Source organism: Daucus carota, chromosome 2 (genome assembly GCF_001625215.2).
Source record: "Daucus carota subsp. sativus chromosome 2, DH1 v3.0, whole genome shotgun sequence".
NCBI classification, from domain to species: domain Eukaryota; kingdom Viridiplantae; phylum Streptophyta; class Magnoliopsida; order Apiales; family Apiaceae; genus Daucus; species Daucus carota.
Genome location: NC_030382.2, coordinates 51,202,697 through 51,222,111, shown reverse-complemented (window position 1 = coordinate 51,222,111; position 19,415 = coordinate 51,202,697). Strand labels below are relative to the sequence as shown.

General features: G+C 34.9%; 1 protein-coding gene across 10 annotated transcripts; it reads left to right on the top strand.

Annotated features, from left to right (window-relative positions):
• The first annotated feature begins 1,112 nt into the window (after nt 1–1,112).
• LOC108209314 (protein FLX-like 3) lies at nt 1,113–18,131 on the top strand. 10 transcript variants are annotated; one of them, XM_064088045.1, is made up of 10 exons: nt 5,362–7,404; nt 9,404–9,461; nt 11,053–11,527; nt 11,633–11,718; nt 14,881–14,948; nt 15,182–15,196; nt 16,132–16,242; nt 16,348–16,637; nt 16,728–17,327; nt 17,585–18,131. In XM_064088045.1, the coding sequence occupies exons 9-10, from the start codon at nt 16,844–16,846 to the stop codon at nt 18,043–18,045; spliced, it is 945 nt and encodes a 314-aa protein (XP_063944115.1). In that variant the 5' UTR covers nt 5,362–7,404; nt 9,404–9,461; nt 11,053–11,527; nt 11,633–11,718; nt 14,881–14,948; nt 15,182–15,196; nt 16,132–16,242; nt 16,348–16,637; nt 16,728–16,843; the 3' UTR covers nt 18,046–18,131. The 10 variants fall into 10 exon arrangements, 8 of the variants coding, with proteins under 8 accessions (XP_017235642.1, XP_063944115.1, XP_063944112.1 ...); XR_010289174.1 differs by lacking the exons at nt 5,362–7,404; nt 16,132–16,242; nt 16,348–16,637; nt 16,728–17,327; nt 17,585–18,131 and adding exons at nt 1,113–1,261; nt 2,460–3,000; nt 3,116–3,261; nt 5,097–5,176 and having other exon boundaries at nt 15,182–15,491; XR_010289173.1 differs by lacking the exons at nt 15,182–15,196; nt 16,132–16,242; nt 16,348–16,637; nt 16,728–17,327; nt 17,585–18,131 and adding exons at nt 1,113–1,261; nt 2,460–3,000; nt 3,116–3,261; nt 5,097–5,176 and having other exon boundaries at nt 5,270–5,451; nt 14,881–15,154.
• Nucleotides 18,132–19,415: the final 1,284 nt, after the last annotated feature.

Genomic DNA, 19,415 nt, shown 5'->3' with positions numbered 1-19,415 from the left:
TCATTATTATTTCAGTTGTTCAAATAATTATCATTTAGTCTAAGTAAACATAATATTATAAAATATAATAATTTTGAATTAAAACTTATAGTTATGTGTTGGTATATATCATTTATTAAATATATATATGAAGATAATAAGCATAATCACATTAAATAAATCATATTTTATGAAGATATAAACTTAAATAAGATATTACAATTTTATAAAATGATGATTATTTACTTACAAATATGATGGTGTTAAAATATAATATGTTATATGAGTTTGAATCGAATATGAACCGTGGATCATATTCGGTTATTCGGGTAGGATCATATTATGAAAAATTATATGAGACCGAATCTGAGCGGGTATAGGTGTGCTCGTATCCGGGATCATATATTATACGGGCTTAATTTTTCCGCCAGATTTGGATCGTTTTCAAAACGGATATGAGACATGTATCATATTTTCGAGCCGGATATGAGCCGAGACACCGGATAGTCCGTATCGATTTACAGCCCTACTCATAAGGTTGGGTCGACGCCCGCCTCCCTCCAAACTGTACTTGCAAGTTTCCCCGCAAAAAGCTCTCCACGCTTACTCTTAGAAAGAACACTATTTATCTTTAGTTAGGTAGTTCTCCCGACCGTAAGACCCTTTATGAGTAAGAGGGATCGAAGGCCGGGGAATTTGTATTGCCACAAACCCATGTTTCATACCCACCTCCCCTCTTGTGTATGAAAATGATTACATGTTTGAGGAAGAGGATAAGAAGAGGAAGAGGATGATTACATGTTGGGTTTAACCAGATCAAAATCGAAATCCAGTTGAGAAACTTTTTAAATGTTAAAACTAAACACAAATCTATCAGATATTAGACCGGATTGTGATTTTTTCTCATATAGAGGTTTTTTAAATAATACAGTAAACTACATTATATTTAATACTTAATAAGTTAATATGGATAAGTAATTCTTAAAATCGTTTATAGTGGAAATATTTTATAAATAGAAAATAATAATAAGGTATATATATATATTTGACTCCATAATTTCAGTTTTTCTTTTACAAAAATAATTTCAATTTTTTATAATAGACTATTCATATATATATATATTCACAATAAATTATGTGAGTTTTTGCTTCTATCGAGCCCAATTCAGTCTCAAAACTGGAACCGTAGTCTCAAATTAAAATTGAGAAACAGTGATACATCATACATATACACAACGCTGATCACAAATTGCGAGCTCCTCGTCCTCACTTCTTCATAAAGGTCTAATTCGCAATTTATAATCTTATGTTTATCACAGTTCTGTGTGTATGTATGTGCAACTTGAATTTTCAATTAGGGTTTTAATTTAGGGATACAATATTATGAATTGATACATGTATTTTAGGTTATTTATTTTGATGTGATTTAAACTCGTGGGTATGATTTTACTAATTTTGTGTCCGTTTTCATATAAATTATACTTGTTTTCGACTGGGGATCCCCAATCAGGGTTTTAATTTACGGATAGAATATTATGAATCATGTATTTAAGGTTATTTATTTAAATGTGATCTAAACTTGTTTGTATGATATTACTGACTTTGTGTCCATTTTCATATAAATATACTTGTTTTCGACCCGGGAGAATCGAAGACACATGTTCCACTTAGATTCCTTAGCCTAGACACCCTTAGAACCTTTAGCCTTATTTCTAATATTCATTAGGATTCTGTAGCAGAACTGCACAAGCAAAAAATGTCGTGTTTATGTATTATTATATGTTTGATATTATTTTAACACAGACAACGATGCAAAAAAGATGTATTTAGATTTAGTTCCTCAAAATTTATTTAAAATTTAGGATTCCGCGGCAGAACCTTAGTGGTTCTAAGTTTCTATTTTAAGCATTGGTTCCCTCTTGAGCGCGACCCTCTTGTCTTAATGTGTACAGTATATCTTTTATAAATGATAGTTTTTACATGCCTGGACTTTTGGATTGATTATTAGGAGATTTATGTACTCAAAATCTTCCAAGACTCTGCTTTATTATCATTCTATATTTAGGTTGGAGTGTACGAATAATTAAAACTTTGACAAATGTGCTGAAAGATAATTTTGCTACAAAGTAGCTCAAGATACCATTTGGTTTCCGTTTTTCAATATTCTGTTGCATCTTTTGGCGGTTATTAGGACTGTTACAAATGCCATAATCAGGCTTTAGTAATGTTTTTGTGATGCATGTGCCGAATAGTGTAACTTGTGGTCATATAAGAACACAGAAGGATGTCATTACTGTGTACGTCAAATATAATCCTCTAGGACATTTTCTACACATACACGGGAAGTTTTTTAATTAAAGATATGAAGGGTATCCGAAGGAATCTACATGCTGACAAAGACGATGAATTAATGGTCTTTCAGTTCGATGTATTATGTTTTTCTTTTAGATTTTAACATCAACTCTTTTCTCAATGAGTAGATTGGTTTGCAATGGCTGGTAGAAACCGTATTCCTCGAGAGGCATATGAAAACCGCCGCGTATATCTTCCAGAAGGGCATGTTGTTCGTGGCCCTTTGCCTCCACCAATGCCACCTCATCCTGCATTATTAGAAGAAGAGCTTGAATTGCAACATCTTGAAATTCGGAGGCTTTTTGGTGAAAATAGGAGGCTGGTTGATGATAGAATAGCAATGCAGCGAGATTTAGGGGCTGCTAAAGAAGAACTTCATCGCATGAATCTTCTCATCAATGATATTCGTGCAGAACAAGACCTTCATTCAAGGGAGCTTATTGAGAGAGGTTTAAAGCTAGAAGATGATCTTCGTGCTGCTGAGCCTTTGAAAAAGGAGGCTGTTCATCTCCGTTCTGAAGTTAAAAAGCTAGACTCTGTTAATCAGGATCTGTCTATTCAAGTGAAAACCCTTACAAAAGAACTAGGAAAATTGCAAACAGATAACCAGCAGATTCCTCTTTTGAGGGCTGAGGTTGATGGGCTGCACCAGGAGCTTATGCGTGCTAGGTTAGTATTTGGTTCTAATCTAATCTCTATAGTTGGGAACATGCTTGCTTACGAGTGATCTGTCCTTTTGCTTCATATAGTTCTAAAACTGCTTATACCAATATCTCTTTTATAGAACTGCTTTTGATTATGAAAAGAAGGCAAACATGGAGCTGTTGGAGCAGAGACAAGCAATGGAGAAGAACTTGTTGTCCATGGCACGTGAAGTTGAAAAGCTTCGCGCTGAACATGCAAATGCTGATGCCAGACCGTGGGCTGCTGGTAATTTTATTTTATGTAAATCATTTTTTTCCTGCTATAATGGCTTACAGACAAAAGAAAGGATGTCTGTTAGTACAACAGGTACACCTTATATTTTCTCAACTGTCTGATGCAACTTATATGCTGTATTCGCTGTTGTCATCACTATGAAATGTACATATAACATGGTCTATGCCAACTCTTATATATATTGTTTGGATGTATGTATTATTTGATTTAGTTATTTGAGTTATCCATACAAGTGAAATGTAGTCTTTCGGTCATGACGTACGGGCATCACTAGTTTTAACAAGCAGAGCGGTTCATTTTATAGAGTTTTTTCCCCTTTGCTTGAATATTAAAGTATGACCTTGAGTAAATCATATTTTCCAACTACCTTATGTATAGATGTATAGCTTCACGAATCACCTTAAACATTAGTAGTCTGGAATAAGTATCTAAGCTTCCTGTCCTGTGTGTCATGACTTTTATTTCATAGAGGTTTTATTAACTATTATTTATAGAGGTTTTATTGGAAGTAATATACATGCACACTCACATTCAACTGCCTTATAATTTTCCTTCGTCATAAACTTATAAGTCATTACCCTTTTGGTCTTTTTTTATTTATTAGGCATGTAAGAGCATCTCCAAAGGTGTTATGTATATTTATTAGCTATAATATGATGTATGAATAATCATCTAAAATTATAGCTAAAAGATCCTAGATTCACTCCAATGGTGTTATGTATAATTATATCATCTAAAATTATACATAATATCTTTAGAGGTTTTACAAATGTAGCAACCCCATTTTTAGTTATCTATATTTTTTTGCTAAGGGTTAATGGTTGGAGTGCTTAACTTTTTACATAATATCTAAATAGTGCCACTAGATGCCAACTAGATGCCATGTAGATAATTTAGCTAATGGTTCTAGTCCCTTGGAGATGCTCTAAAGTGGATTGTAACATACTTGTTATTGAGTTTATATGATAAACTCCCACAGAGAAGAAATATATTTTATTTACCATATTTTTGTATATTGAAGACTTTTATTATACCGTATTTGCTCGTAAGGACAACTACTTATTGCCTAACCTGGTGGCTTAAAAATTAAGTATGATATTTAGTTTAAACATATTGTGTCATTCTATGCACAGGGTTTATATGGGTGCTAAAATATGTATTCAAATACTATAACAGCTAGTTCTTTAATTTATTTTTGGTTATCTGCGGAACTTTGGAAGAGATACTATGATGCAGAATTCTCTAGGTAGTCGAAATAGAGGAACAAATTTCATTGTGTGAAAAAAAATAAACCGATTTTTAAGAGTTAGTGACTAAAGGACTGCTGTTTGATCTGGACACTGATCTTTTCAATTGGAAACATTTTTGAACTGCTTCTGTGGACAATATCAAAGTTTGTAAAGTTTCGACCTTCCTCCATCTGCCTCAACCCCCATTCTTGTGGTTTCCTGGTATCTGCATGATCCTTAAAATCATGCATTTACATCCGAAGTGACATGTCGGTGATTTATCTCTGGTCCCTGAAATTGGCTTTCCACGTAGAAGAGATTTACAAGAGGCACCAGACTTCTTTTGGTTGCTGCCTATGCAGAGGGAGTGAGAGGCAAATTGTGTACTTTCATGTTTAATTGAATGCTGTTACTAGAAGAAATCTTTCAGCTCATTGTTATGTTTGATTCTGTCTTCCAAAAACCAATGAATCAAATATGCTTGAATAAGTGTATTCTGATGGCAAATGTTGAATGTGGCACAACTAAAACAGCTCTTAAAGTCTCAGGTTTATGATAAATTGATTATTCACGTTATGTTACTACTATTTTTTGTAGGTGGGAACTATGGAATGAATCTCAACACTCCTGAAGGAGGTTTCCATGCATCCTTTGGTGACAGTTACCGCAGTCACATGGTACAGATGTAGTAATAAATTGCTAATATTTTATTCTAACATTTTCTATTAAGCATGAATGACCAACCAATCAACATTCTTATGCCACATTAGGGTGCCGCTGATAAGGGCCTTCTATATGGTTCCGGTTCAGGGTCGGGTCCAGGTGCTTGGGGAGGAGTAGAGAAGCCCCGGATGACCCGTCGCTGAAAGATCTGAGCTATGTTTTAATAGCAGAAATGGAGCATCTTGGATCATTTGTTTGCTCGGTGTCCAGTGTAAAATGGATGTTAAGTGTATGGTTTCTTTAAGTTTGTCTTTTATCGGCAGTACCTGTGTTGACTTTGCTTTTTATCTTAATCAACCTATATATCTATTAGGGTCACTAGACCTCAAGGATATTTCCTATCGTCCTTTAAGACCTATGTGTATAACATATAAAATGAACATCTTGCTGCTGTCTTATAATTGCACTAGGTGTCTTTGTTAATTTCTGATTTATATCCTTTTCTGTTGAACTATAATGTTCGTGTTATTAGTTAAAATCTTTTTGGTAGAACTTATTGTCGATGACTTGAAGCTATTTGGATATATTTATCTCTTCACCTGTGAAAGCACAAGGTTTGCTGAGAAGAATCTTCTTGATACTCTGTGGAGAGAAGACTTCCGTTTAACTGAGTCGTCACACAATGTGTGAGCCATGGAGCAGCTTTGCTTACTGGAAGAATATTGAACCTAGCATAATTGAAGTCCATGCCAATCAAGATATGGAGGTTATTGGTTATATATATAGAAAATGCTGCTTGAACAATATAGAGACTTCAGTGTATCTTTAGAGATATATCTTAGTAGAGTAGATCTGAACCGGTGGAGGTTGAAGTGCTTGGCACCCTGAGAATTTTTTAGCAACTGCTTGGTTGCAGAAATGAAGTCCATGCACAGCAAGATATGGAGGTTATATTGGTTATTTATATTTGAAAAATTCATATGCTTGGAACAATATGGACTTCAGCGATATATATATATATATTTTAGTATGGTAGATCTAAACTGCTGGAGATTGAAGTGCTTGGTGCCCTGAGAATTTTTTAGCAAGTTCTTGTAAGGTAGAGAGAAAAATTAGGTTAGTGCTCACCCAGCTGTAATTGTAACAAGCATTTCACTTTTTTAACAGTCCGTTATCAAGCCATCAAGTTACAATAGTTGTAATAGGTTTTGGTACGTTACAATATAAAATTCCTTGTTTTAGTTGCATATTCTTTAGGGCCTTAAAAGACCAGACATCAACGACATGTTGGATGAAATTTTACTGCTGTTACTGGCTTTGAATGGGTATATATCAGCATCACATTCTCTGCACAGTGAACCACTTTAAGCGAGCCTATTCAGATTCATAATAGCTGTTACTGGCTGTCTTTATGGTTGATAATGAGTAAAAGCTGCTATTTGTATGAAGCAGCATTCGAAGGGTAGGAGTCCTGGAAACTTCATAAAAGAAGTAGAAATGAGATTGTTTTATGACACTTGTACCTAGACTCTTAGTTGTAGAACCAGTCATGAAAAGGACGGGGCATACTGGTGCATGAAATACTAATAAGATATGGTGAAAGATTATTTCAAGTATAAAAGTAGATTATGTGGATGCATATCAGTAGGAAAATCCTTTTGTTTGAATAGCAGTTTAGGTTGGTGTGAGTACTGAGTGGCTCGTGACGATAAAGAGCTTGTGTGTAGTTAGTGGGATTTGTAGGTGTATTGCCTATGGGAAGTTGCTCTTTAAAGATTGGACTCTCATAAATGAGTGACTGTTTTACTTGATTCAGGCATTTACTGTGCTTTTTAGATGGCCTTGTGCACAGTTTGTTAGATAAGTTCTTGAAGAGCTGCAATATTATATGGTTATTAAATTGCAAGCATTCCAAGGACAATCGAGATGCCATCCCATAGTGAACATTTTGAATGCAAGGCTGGCAGCTAAACTGCTTCAGGAAATGTTATGATTTGTAAACAACCATCTAGACGAGGTATCTGACGTCTCTTGTTATCGTGTCTCTTGCCCATTAATAATGATAGCTCAGTAGTCAAGTTGTCCAGCACCTTGCTGCGATATTTTCTTCTTCTGGCTGTCCTGAATCCTGATGCTGCATACTTCCTCTTTACGGAACGCTATAAGCTTAAAGTGTTGAGGGAAGGGAGGACTTATCTTTTGAAGAAGGGCTGACATGACTTCTGATTTGAACATCATATAGGCAAGTATATTGTCTTTGTTATATGGATTTAGTAACTTCTAATTATTTGGTTTATGATGCTAATGTGATAAGTTTTTGTTTCTGTACATTTTAAATAAGATTTATATTTGGTCTTTTGTCTGTGTTCTTTTTGAATTAGATTCGTTCCTGATCTCTGTGTGTGTGTGTGTGTGTGTGTGTGTGTGTGTGTTAGGCTATCAACTTGGTTTAGCTTATAATGGTTTGTCACAAATTATAAACCAACTGACCCTGGACTAACTAGTGAAACTGAATGAAGACTATACTAGTCTGGAGATGGAATATGGAGGGCAATGCTTATTAAGCAACGAGTTTAGGCTACCTTTGACCAGTTGATGACAAAATAACTATGATCTGTAGAAGCTTATATTTTTATCAATTTAGAGGAAGATAATGATAGAGGCGCAGATAGAATTTGTCAGAGGTTGGACTGTTGGAGCCAAATGTCAAGATGAAGACCATGTACGTAAATATTACTAGTTTCCATTAAATTTTTAGGAAATTTAATGGAAACTAGTAATAACTGCAAGTTAAAGTTAAAATAAATAACTGCTGTTGGATATTTTTGACTTTTTGGAACTCGGTCCCCTGGGGAGTTTTTAGACAGTTTTTCTTAGCGAGGTATACGTTTGAGCCAGAAGAATGTAGTGTCACTATTTTTGTCATTGCATACTTTTAGGAAATGTTTGATAATATATATGATGCCATGGAAAGGGTAGTTTTGCAAACATAAAGGAGATGTGCTGTCCTCGATCAGGTATCTATTAAATGAAAGCTTCTCGTTATCCCTGTTGATGATGATGTACATCTTGTGGAGTTGCTAAGCAGATAATAGCTTTGATATTATTTGATTGCCCGATGTGTTACTGTGAGTAGCATCATATAAGATGTGCGTGTAAAGAAGTTGTAGGAAAATTTTGAGATTTTGTGTGGCAGACACACAGTTTCTCCATGGTGGATTTTATTTTCTAGTGACAAAATAAGAATCCTTGTGATATTATAAACTTGCGGATAATGGTCCATAGAAGTCAATTCGAGCACCTAGTTGTGTAGAGCGATTGGCCTGGAATACCCGAGTGCAATGGGGATGATATTGTTCAAGTAGCTTGTCAAGTAAAGTGATGGAAGTTCCTTGTAAACCCGTTTAGTTTGCAAGAGAAAAGTGTAAGATGGTGAGATGATATAAAGTAACAGGCAAAAAGACGAGGTAGAATCAGGTTACTCTTACTTGCTAGTTGTAAAGCACAGGCAGATTAGTATCAGTATTCTTCCATCTAGAGTATATGTTCTGACGGGTTTCTACATGTCTTGTTCGCTGTGCAGGATTTGAAGTATTAGTGAGTGTGTGCATACTAGCAGGAATACATGACAAACTTAGCAGGGTTTTTTTCCTAGGCCTCCCTGAGTTCGTTAATTTTAATTTTTTTTTTTTGGAAGGCAGAAAAAAGGTGGACTGGATTTCTCATATTATATATAGACTTGCTTATCGAGTCCAGCTGAGAATGCTTCACTAAGAAAATTGTTGTGCTGGGGGTGCAGTATTTGCAAGTGCGTGCATAGTATCAGGATAACATGACTATGATAGGAGGGTTCTTTTCCTAGGTCTTCTCTAGTTTGTCATACTAATAATTTTTTAGGGAAGTTGTTAGGAAAGTTAGTCTGGGCCTCTTACTTTGATTTGGATATGCTATTTGAGTCCAGCTATACATTCTTGCACAGAAATTCTTTCTTAAAATAAGGAATGTGAAAGCACTTTGTTTGAAGATGTTTATGTATCATATGAGTTGATTTTTAGTTGTATCAGATATTCTTCAACTCCATTTGGCGATGTAAGTATTTTTTTTTGGGGGGGGGGACCTTTTTGTTTGCCCCAATAAACCTACTTAGTTTACTATCTATATTAAATTGTCTGCACAAAGTATTCTTTTAAGTATTATTCTTGATATCTCCTAATGGTTTTTTATTCCTTGATTACATGCAGATACAGAGAGTTTTGCTGCTTGTTTTAATACGTTGAAAAGCGATGGGGTGAAACTCAGGTATCACTTTTTGTACCTTATATAAAATTAGGGAAATTTTCTCGAGTTCTATGTATGTTGATAAACAAAACCAATAGAATATTAGTATTTAGTGAGCTTCCACTTCGCACGATTAAGTATTTTTATGTATTAAAGAAATAATCAATTGCTTTATCTCGTCATTTTAATAAAACAGAACCTGGACAAAGTATTCAAGTCTGTTAAATCAGAGCTTTTTTGGTTGCAAAGTTGAAAAGACTTTGGTGCGTTTACTATGCTGCTGTTTTCAGTGACTCTTAGTTTCTGGATGATTAGACGTGTCTAATGTATTTTGTACAGTTACTAAATATAAATGGTGGTTTGGTGCTGTATTTCTTTGAATTAAAATCTTTTTTTTTGTGTGTGTGTTGAAAATGCAAGATTTAGTCGTCTATACAGGATTGCATTTTATCCAGTCTTGCATTTTCAAAATGAATTAGTTCCTAAGCATTAATTCTCCTCAGCTTACAAAGTAGTTTCAACCATCCTGTCTATATAGTATTCGAACATTCGTGTAGTTGCATTACCTGTATAAATCAGACATGATACTTCGATCCCTTATTTTGTTGCTTGTGATCGGGAGATTTCAATTAGACGAGTAATTAAATAATTGTGTAAAATTTGACTGATATACCATTATGACTATGGTATGAATATAAATCATAAATCTCATATGCTGTCTTTGAGCATTTCATTCCGCGTTGCACCATGAACTCTCCTTGCCCTGTCTTCTCTCCTGTCAGCGAGGCAGAAGAAGTTCAATCTGATGGCCTGATTCCCTACTTTCTTGTGAAGCTTAATTTATCAGCTTTTCCATTACCTTCACTGTTCCCTTAGTCCAGTTTAGTCTGTCCTTTAAAATTAACTCTTGTACTGCATTTGGCCAAATTGGTATAAAAATATAAATTGTGAATCTTTCTCTTGTGATGTCCTCACTAGGTTTCCTTAGGGCTATCTCTTCTGGTATTAAGTTTGTGCTCTAGTACATAGCTATATTTCTCCTACAGATGGCTTCTTCCAGCAAAATTTTAGTTCTAAATGTAAATCTCTCTCCATGTCGATGGCTTATAGACAAAGTTTCTTGGATGATTCTCTCAAGTTGATAAGTTGTCTTTGCTGATACATGATCAATTAATTAAAAATAGAAAACCGCTAAATCTTTTAAAGTTGTGTAGTTTCTGAATCTGTTTGTTGAGAGATTTCTTGTTTATGACGGTTCGATATGAAGCTTATGTGACTTGCAAAAAGGGATGTCATTGCTTTATTCAACTTTGCTTTAAAATTTGTCATCACCCCCAGGCGACCTCCTGGAAATACAATGTGAACATCGTACAATGGTTCTGATGGCCTGCCTAGAACCTGGAACCTAAAATATTTATTCCATAGAAGTTTTTGATATATTTTTAATTGTTGAGTGTTTGGGAATCAGGAGTGTTTGTGTTGTCAATGCTCTTTCAGAGTACTCTGTTACGTGAGCTGTCAGAGTATGAGGCATAAATTGCATCTCGCCTTGATGTGTTTAAATCAGGCACATGTTTATGTGTTCTTATTGCTCCTGTGTTCTTGATGTCAGGCAATGATGTCTTCTCAACTCCTGGTGGAAAATCATGGTTCTCATCTCCTTTCTGGTTTAACCGTGCATGCAGTATTTCTCTTTAAGATTCTCGGACCTTTATTATTATCAGTTAGTTCTCATTTCAAGAAGTCAGATGCACCGTTGAAGACTTGAAGCGTGAATGGTGTGTTTTCTTAGCAGAACCAACTGGGGATTAAAAGGCCATTATGAGAATTTCCAATGTAACCAAATATATTACATCCTCAATGGCTTTGTACATATCTTGCCAGTTCCCACAGTTATCTTGGCCTCACACAAAGAGTGCCTGATGGTTGGCAAAGCAAAATTAGAGTAATCTACTCATCTCGCTGGACGGTTCCATAATGCCATTGCAGTTGGATTGTTGCTGGAACACACCATTTTATAGGACCTTAAACCAGCAGACAGCAAGCAAGTTACCTCAGGTTATCTTAAACGGGATCATGAACTTGTAGTAAGTTACCGATTTGAATTATTTTCCTTCTCTATGCAGCGTAGAAAACTTTTTGTTTACCAAGGCCTTCTTTTTTACATGCATCATATGATATCTGGCTTGCAGAGATCCAGATAGTTGTAAGGTGAATCACTTTGGCCAAGGAGTTAATAACTGCCTAGTGAAGCGGACATGCAAGCAGAACCTGTAAGGTATGATCCTAAACTGTCATGTTCTTGGCTTGTTGCTGCTAGATATTTTATTTATCCAGACCGCTAGCCGGCTACATACCGCTTGATTTGCACCGTGAAAAAGAAACTCACACTCTCTCCATTCCAAATTAGATGACCTAGTTGATTTTGGCCACACAACTTAAGGTGCATGACCATATAACTCTATAGTACATACAGGGTCTTACTCCACTATAAACCTTTCTTAGAATAAAAACTACGACTGAAATAAAAAATCTCTAAATCACATTGAAATATAGCATATATGTTATGCAAATTGATCGTTGGGAGATGAATAAAAATACAGTGAAGTCAGATTTCAAATTAAGTTCACCAGTTGACGGGAAAATTCAAATTAAAACGGAAGGGATTGTGTGGGATCAGGGTGTATGTTAATTGTGTGTGATGACTTCTAAGGGGCCATTATCCAAAGACTCATATTATTTTGTAGTTTGTATTTCAATCTTGTTTGCATTTGAACATTTGCCTATATATATATACGGATAGGATCAAATAAAAACTTTTCTCAGTTACAAACTTACAAACTTTTTTTTGAATTTTTTTTATTCTCTCATCGTGTTAATCCTTAGTTATCGAAAGTATCCATATTGAAAATTCTTAAAAAAAATCACAATTTTTAAAAATAATGCATAAATAAATCGTGCATTCAACACATTTGTAACTGGAGTTTAACATTGGGTGTTGAACACTAATTATCATTGTGTTGAATATATCGATAAAGATGCTTAAACTATAACTCTGGGGTTTGGGTAGGGTCTAGAAACATAAATATTAGTTATATAATACGTTTAACTTAGTTCTCACATTGAAAAATTAGTTTATGTACTTCTCCAACACAATTTTAGTCGATGTTCAACAAAATATGTTAAAAAAATGTTGAACTCAAATTATATATGTGTTGAACGCATAAAGTTTGTAAGTTTGTAAGTTTGTACCAGAACCCACCCCTATATATATATATATATATAAATAATTGTAAATAAAAATTCAAGTATGAAATTTTTGTTTAGAAAACAATTTTTTTGAAATACGGTAAACAACCCAGGTCAAATCCCGAGTCTTTTTCGAAAATCTAGTCAAGTCCCAAATTCCGAATCCGAAAACAAGCCCAAATATACTGGCCCAATCGCAACAACTTGGGTAATCCACAAGCCCACCACAGGCCCCCAAAAGATCATGATTTGTTGGTGCAATTAGTAGTAGTACTTATGCTTATAAACCGAACTAAAGTTTCCACACTCCTCGATGTGGGAGTGGGGTGTTACAAACTTCCCCACTTAAATTCCTGATGTCCTCGTCAGGCCGAAACGGATAGCCCACAGGCCCAGATCGAACCTCTCTAGCCATTGTGGGATAATACCGGGTAGCTTCGTGTCCCCACCTCCGGACTCTTGCCATTGTGGGATAATACCACCAGCCTTCGTGTCCCCACCTCCGGCAACTTGACAAATCAAGCTTTCGAGAGCCTGCTCTAAATACCATATGAAACAACGCGGGTCAAATCCCGAGTCTTTTTCGAAAATCGGGTCAAGTCTCAAATTCCGAATCCGTAAATAAGCCCAAATATACTGGCCCAATCGCAATATGTGACAACCTGGGTCAAATCCCGAGTCTTTTTCGAAAATCAGGTTAAGTCCCGAATTTCGAATCCAAAAATAAGCTAAATAAAGTAGCCCAACCGCAACAACTTGGGCAATCCACAAGCTCACCACAGGCCCCCAAAAGATCATGATTTGTTGGTAGAATTGGTAGTAGTACTTATGCTTATAAATTGAACAAATTTCCCCACTTTTCTTGATGTGGGACTGGGGTGTTACACATCAAATTTTAGTTATCATCATATAATTTTTTTATTTAACAGTTGTTATTATTATAGTAATAGTAATATAAAAACATTGATATTTGTCAGGACTTTGTAGTATAACAGTTTTCCCACCAATTGAATTATATTGCCAACAAAATTATTTGTTTTAATTCAAGCAATTTAATTTATGAAACAGCTCTATAAAAAACCTATCATATCAATATTCAAATAAAATAGGAATTTTTATTGATTTTATTAGCCAAATCCATGTTATCCATATTTATACCTTTATTCAAAAGTGAAACCCTCTTTCAGTGGAAAATCAATAGCACCAAATACCACAATTTTGTAGTCATGATATTTTTTATTTAATAATAATTATCATTATACTATCGTGAAAAGAGTTTCATGTTGGATTATATCGTTAATAACCATCCATTTTAATTTTCATAACTCAAACAATTTAATTTACAGAATTATATTACCAATAAAAATATCTGTTTTAATTTTAAAACTCAAATAATTTCTGTTCGAAAAAAAAGTGAAATAATTTAATTTATGAAAGACTCTATTAAATTTATATCATACTTTTAGAATACAAATAAACGAGCAGTTCATATTGATATCATTAGTCAAATCTATATTAATACAAAATTTAATTTAAACCCTTCTTTAATCTTTTCACAAGATTATGATAAAGAGGAAGAAGGTGGTTGTAACACGGAGATGACAAACTCAAACTCTCCTGATAATATTGAAACCGTGCTTGGCACGGGGCATAAACTAGTATATAAATACAGAACGTTAGGTCTTCCGGGGGAAAATGGCGTATGAGGTATAACCGGAAAATGGTAGCTTGCAAGTGTTATATGGATGGTGCATACGGCATGGCAATGAACATGAGATCTTCAAGTGCTCATGTAGAAACTTTTAAAACAATAATTATTTCAAATCTTGTGAACTTATACATTCTTATATGAATAATGCAATAGAGATTTTGACACCATTCGTGGCATGTCTACTTTTATAGCATTATTACCTCCACATCACCCGCTCCCTCCCCCCACCCCCGGGGTCCGGGGGGGAGGGGTGGTGTGTTCTGCTAGAAAATCGGTGGGCAAGTGGAAAGCGTGATGGGAAAGGTCTGAAATGCTATCACAGTTTAATTTTTGCTTTCAGGGTGGAATTTTTACTATTCATAACTTATTTTCTTTATCTGACAAGTGACAAATTGAAACCTGAGTATATAAAAAAGTTATGTTGTTATGTGTTCACCACTGTTCAAAACCTTTTTCCAATTAATGATGTTTGCCTTACAGGGCCAGTTTCAAATTCAGCCTGAATCGTTCCCGCTTCCTCGAGTGCATGTGTCTGCCAAAGTGTTCAGGTTTCTGTTGTGATTTCCCAATACTACACTGTCAAATACGAAATGCATTAGTACTGATTATGGCTGGTGAATATCATAAATAGCTAGTGTTTGTTATGACTTGTATAAAAAAATTATTAAAAACCCCCTATAATAACCGTAAAAAATTGTAAGAGTATACAATGAAAAAAAACCATTGTCAATTTTCTATGAATCATTTTTGACTATATTTAATTTATTATGATGGTTTGCAGGCCATATTAATAGGGGTGAGCACTCCATGAAACTTTGGCCTTCTTCGGCTGCCCATTTTTCGAATGATGAATTGGATGCTTCTTAAGAATAATTTTACGTTCTATTTTGGATGATTTCATCAAGCTGTTGTCGGTGAAGCACATTTTCAATGCTTCTTCAGAAAACCAATGGCATATATGTCACGAGACTCGATCCACACACGAGTCTCTTAACATTAAACACTTTTTTTTTTGTGCCAGCACATTTAACACACATTTAAACAGGTGTAAACATAAAAAATAAAATAAAATGGCATAGCGATTTAGTAGCGGTTACCATTTCAAATTTTCTTTTAGAAATGTATTGTTGAATTTATTTAAATTATAATGATATGTGAATAAGAAAAATAATATTCTTTTATTAATACAAATAAACATCCCAATATCTACGTCATATATAATATTAATATGTTTAATTGATATTCCAATACATTTTTAGCTACTCTCACACGCGGTATCGGATTGGTGGATTAGAAATCTGAACTAATCAAATTCTCTGCTAGCTGTAATGATCAATACATCAGAGTTTTGTTCCTACTTATTGGGCTCCTTTTCATTTCTCTCTAAATTAAGTCTGTCCGGGAAATGAACAAACAAACTATAATTCCGACCCTGTTATCTGAAGGCACGAACATGGTATTCTTTAGTTGGTACTTGGTAGCTGCCGTCCATGGAAAGAGATTGTGCAGTTGCTAAACCTTCCTTCTCGATTCCGTGACACAATCCAAAGGATAAAAAACGAACCTAGTTTACTTCCGGACGAATTACATGAGCATCTTGATGCTACTTCTTATTTTGAGTATCTTGTACCACCCTGTCATGATCTATATATCTCTGTCCTTGTGGGTGGATGTTTATGTACTCTTCCATCGACCATATCGTAAATTCTCGATTGGTCTGGTGATTGCCAGTGTCATTTCGATGGTGCTTGTCGATGCATCTGCTGCATGGAATGTAAAATGGACTCTGTTGATTGAAGCGAACCGCCACAAGAAACTGGTTCCTCTTCAAATGCATTGTTTGTATGATTTTCAGATCACATTTAGTTTTATTTAGATCGTAAAAATGCCGTTTAGCTAATGTATTTGCGGTCCAGCTCTATTAGTGATTGTATTCTATCTTTGCAGGACTTCCTAGTGCGCGTCCATGGATAGAGATGGTAAGGTCACTAGACCTTCCCACAGGATTCCACAACATAATCAAACGGTGCAAAATAAATCTGGGCTCACTCCTTGTTTAGGACTGACGACTTGTCAATGGCTGATTCTTATCCGGATGAAGAACTTGTCAACGGTGCAGTCACTCTTTGCTTAGGACCGAAGACTTGTCTTTGGATGAAGAACTGGTTCCACCATAACTGTGCGGTTGAACACTTCCTCTTCACAGGTATTTTGTGATTTTGTTGCGTGTATCAGTGGTATGTAATTATATAATTTCAGCTTCCTTATAAGACATCTGACTGAAATTAAATGGATTGACTTATGAAATTGGTTCGGACTTGCCTCAGGTCGTCTGCTGTATGCGTAGACTGGATACAATATTGAATATCTCTATTGCACCTTATAGTCTATTCAAAATTTCTTCCCACTTGTTCTTTCAATTACTTTCCAAATTGTCTGGAGAATGACGAATTACGGTACAATTCCTACGGCGTCATCTGAAGGCACGAACGAGTCCATCTCCACAGCAACACAGCAGGTTAGTGGAGGAATACGTAATGGACGTCCATGGAAAGAGATGGTACGCTCACTGAACCTTCCCTCAGGGTTTGGCGACACCAGCGATCGGATCAAAACAAACCTAGTTTACTTCCGGACCAACTACATCGCCATCTTCATGCTAATTATCTTTTTGAGCTTCTGGATCCACCATTTCTCGAACACGGTGTTTTTGGCGATATTGATAGATCTTATACTGGTCCTGTACTTCTCAAATAGCAAGCTTATTATCATTTTGGTGATGATCAGTGTCATTTTACTGCTGTTCACCGAAGCTGCCTGGAATATAATATCGTCGTTGTTGATTGAAGCTGTGGTGGTAACGGCTCACGCTATCTTTAGGAAGACTGATGACTTGTCTCTCGATGAAGAATCGGCACCAGCAGCTGGTTTGTTCCGTACTTTCTCTTCTTATCACTGCAAAAGTGTCTCTTTTAATATATCATTTTATTTGTTTGCTGGCTCATGTATTATGAAAAATGTTTCATGTACAAAACTGGGAACAAAATTTTTCGCTCCTCTATTTACATAAATAGCACCAATTAAAACATATCATCTCAATTATCATGTCATTTTATGCAAAATTTTGTATTCAGTTTTGTGCATGTAAGACTGTTCTTGTATTATTTATGATCTCTATTCGCAGGAATCCCTAATGCCCGTCCCTGGAAAGAGATGCTGCGGTCGTTGAACTTTCCCTCGGGATTTCGCAATACAATTGAACGGATGAAAACGAACATAAATTACTTCGAGATAAACTACGTAGTGATATTAATGCTAATTCTGTGTTTGAGCTTCTTGTGGCACCCGATCTCCTTAGACCTATACTTGAATTTGTACACAGATATTTTGTTCTTCATCTACTATCTATACAGAGAGCCGTCGTCGGTCTTGCACGGATCACTTCGTAAAATTATAATCGTTTTCATTATGATCGGTGTGATTGCGCTCTCAGAGGCTGCATGGATCAATGTAATATCTACGCTGTTGATTGAAGCTTTGGTCGTGGCGGTTCACGCTTCATTTAGGAAGACTGATGACTTGTTTTTGGCTCTGGATGAAGAACTCGCGCAGACATCTGCTGCGTTGACCGTTTCCTCTGCATAATTTTGCTATTTTCCTGTTGATTGATTGTATAAATTTAATGGTCAAAATCATCATTGATTTCTATCAAATGTATATCATTTCAAATATGACTCAATTTATTTATCAATTTGAAAATTTGTAACAATTTAGTCATCAACACATTAAGAGGGGTGTATTGGATAGGGATTTTAAAGCATTTTTTTGCATTCATGAAATCCGAGGGTATTCGATTGGGATTGTTTGAAATCCATTAAAATCTTGAAGTATTCAATTGGGATTTTGAATTATGCTACAAAATCTGGAGGTATTCAATTGAGATTTTAAACTATGCTTTAAAATCCGATAGTATTCAATTGAGATTGTTTAAAATCCATTAAAATCTGATGGTATTCAAATGCTGATGGATTTTTTTTCATTTCATAAAATGATGGATTTTGTGGCATTCTTCAGTGTATTTTAAGTTTTTTGAAATCCCACCAAAATCAATGGGATTTTGAAGCATTGTACTTAAATCCTATCAACTCTGCAACATTTTATCAAGAATCCACACAAAATCAAAATCCCATACAATCCATTAAAATCCATAGACTAAAAACAATCCATTAAAATCCTAATCGAATACACCCCGTAAACCTATGTATCAATTTAGCCACCGATAATTTACTTGATACAAAATATTAAATTAATGATTAATTTAAATCAATTTTGGAATTAGTAATTAAATGGATATATTTGAATCAAATGAGTGATGATTCATGTACAATATATATTTTATTCATATATTATGATATTCTTTTTATCAAGTTTGGTTTTTTATTCACAAAAAAATCAACTAAGAATAATAATTTTTTATCATTCGATTAATCACGTTAAGATGTGGGTCAAAATTAGAAATGTTATATAAAAAGATAAGGAGTAGATTGCTAATAAAATTATATAATATTTTAAACGTAATGATCCAAATTAACATGTACTTCTAGTTTATAGTGAGTTGGACCAGAAAGTGATGATTTAAGGAGCTCAGACGGTTGAAACTTGAAAGTGAGGGGTGAATAAAATCGGAGACACGGGGTCTCGTTAAGATCGCGTTTATAAGAGGTTCAATTCCTCTGTTGATTATGATTTTTACCGTCTCTGTAACTTAAGAGAAAAAATAGAGTGCGCAGTTGGCGCCGAGTCTGTAGTTCTCTTCATTATGGCTTGACATGTAATGCACTTTTTAGCTCTCCAGTTCTCAAATACAGTGTATCAACATAAATTTTAAGACATTTTCTTTCCGGAGTATAGGGCCGTAAGACAATGACTCAAAAATGTGATACAATCAAACAATAGAAAAATACAAGTAAATAATATAAACCAATAATTCAGTAAATATAATCCAAACAAACATT

Excerpts from the sequence above, each read along its gene's own strand:
- LOC108209314 (XM_064088042.1), top strand. The coding sequence starts at position 16,844 with ATGACGAATTACGGTACAATTCCTACGGCGTCATCTGAAGGCACGAAC. Across the intron at positions 17,328-17,584 it reads AGAATCGGCACCAGCAGCTG|GAATCCCTAATGCCCGTCCC; the intron begins GTTTGTTCCGTA and ends CTCTATTCGCAG.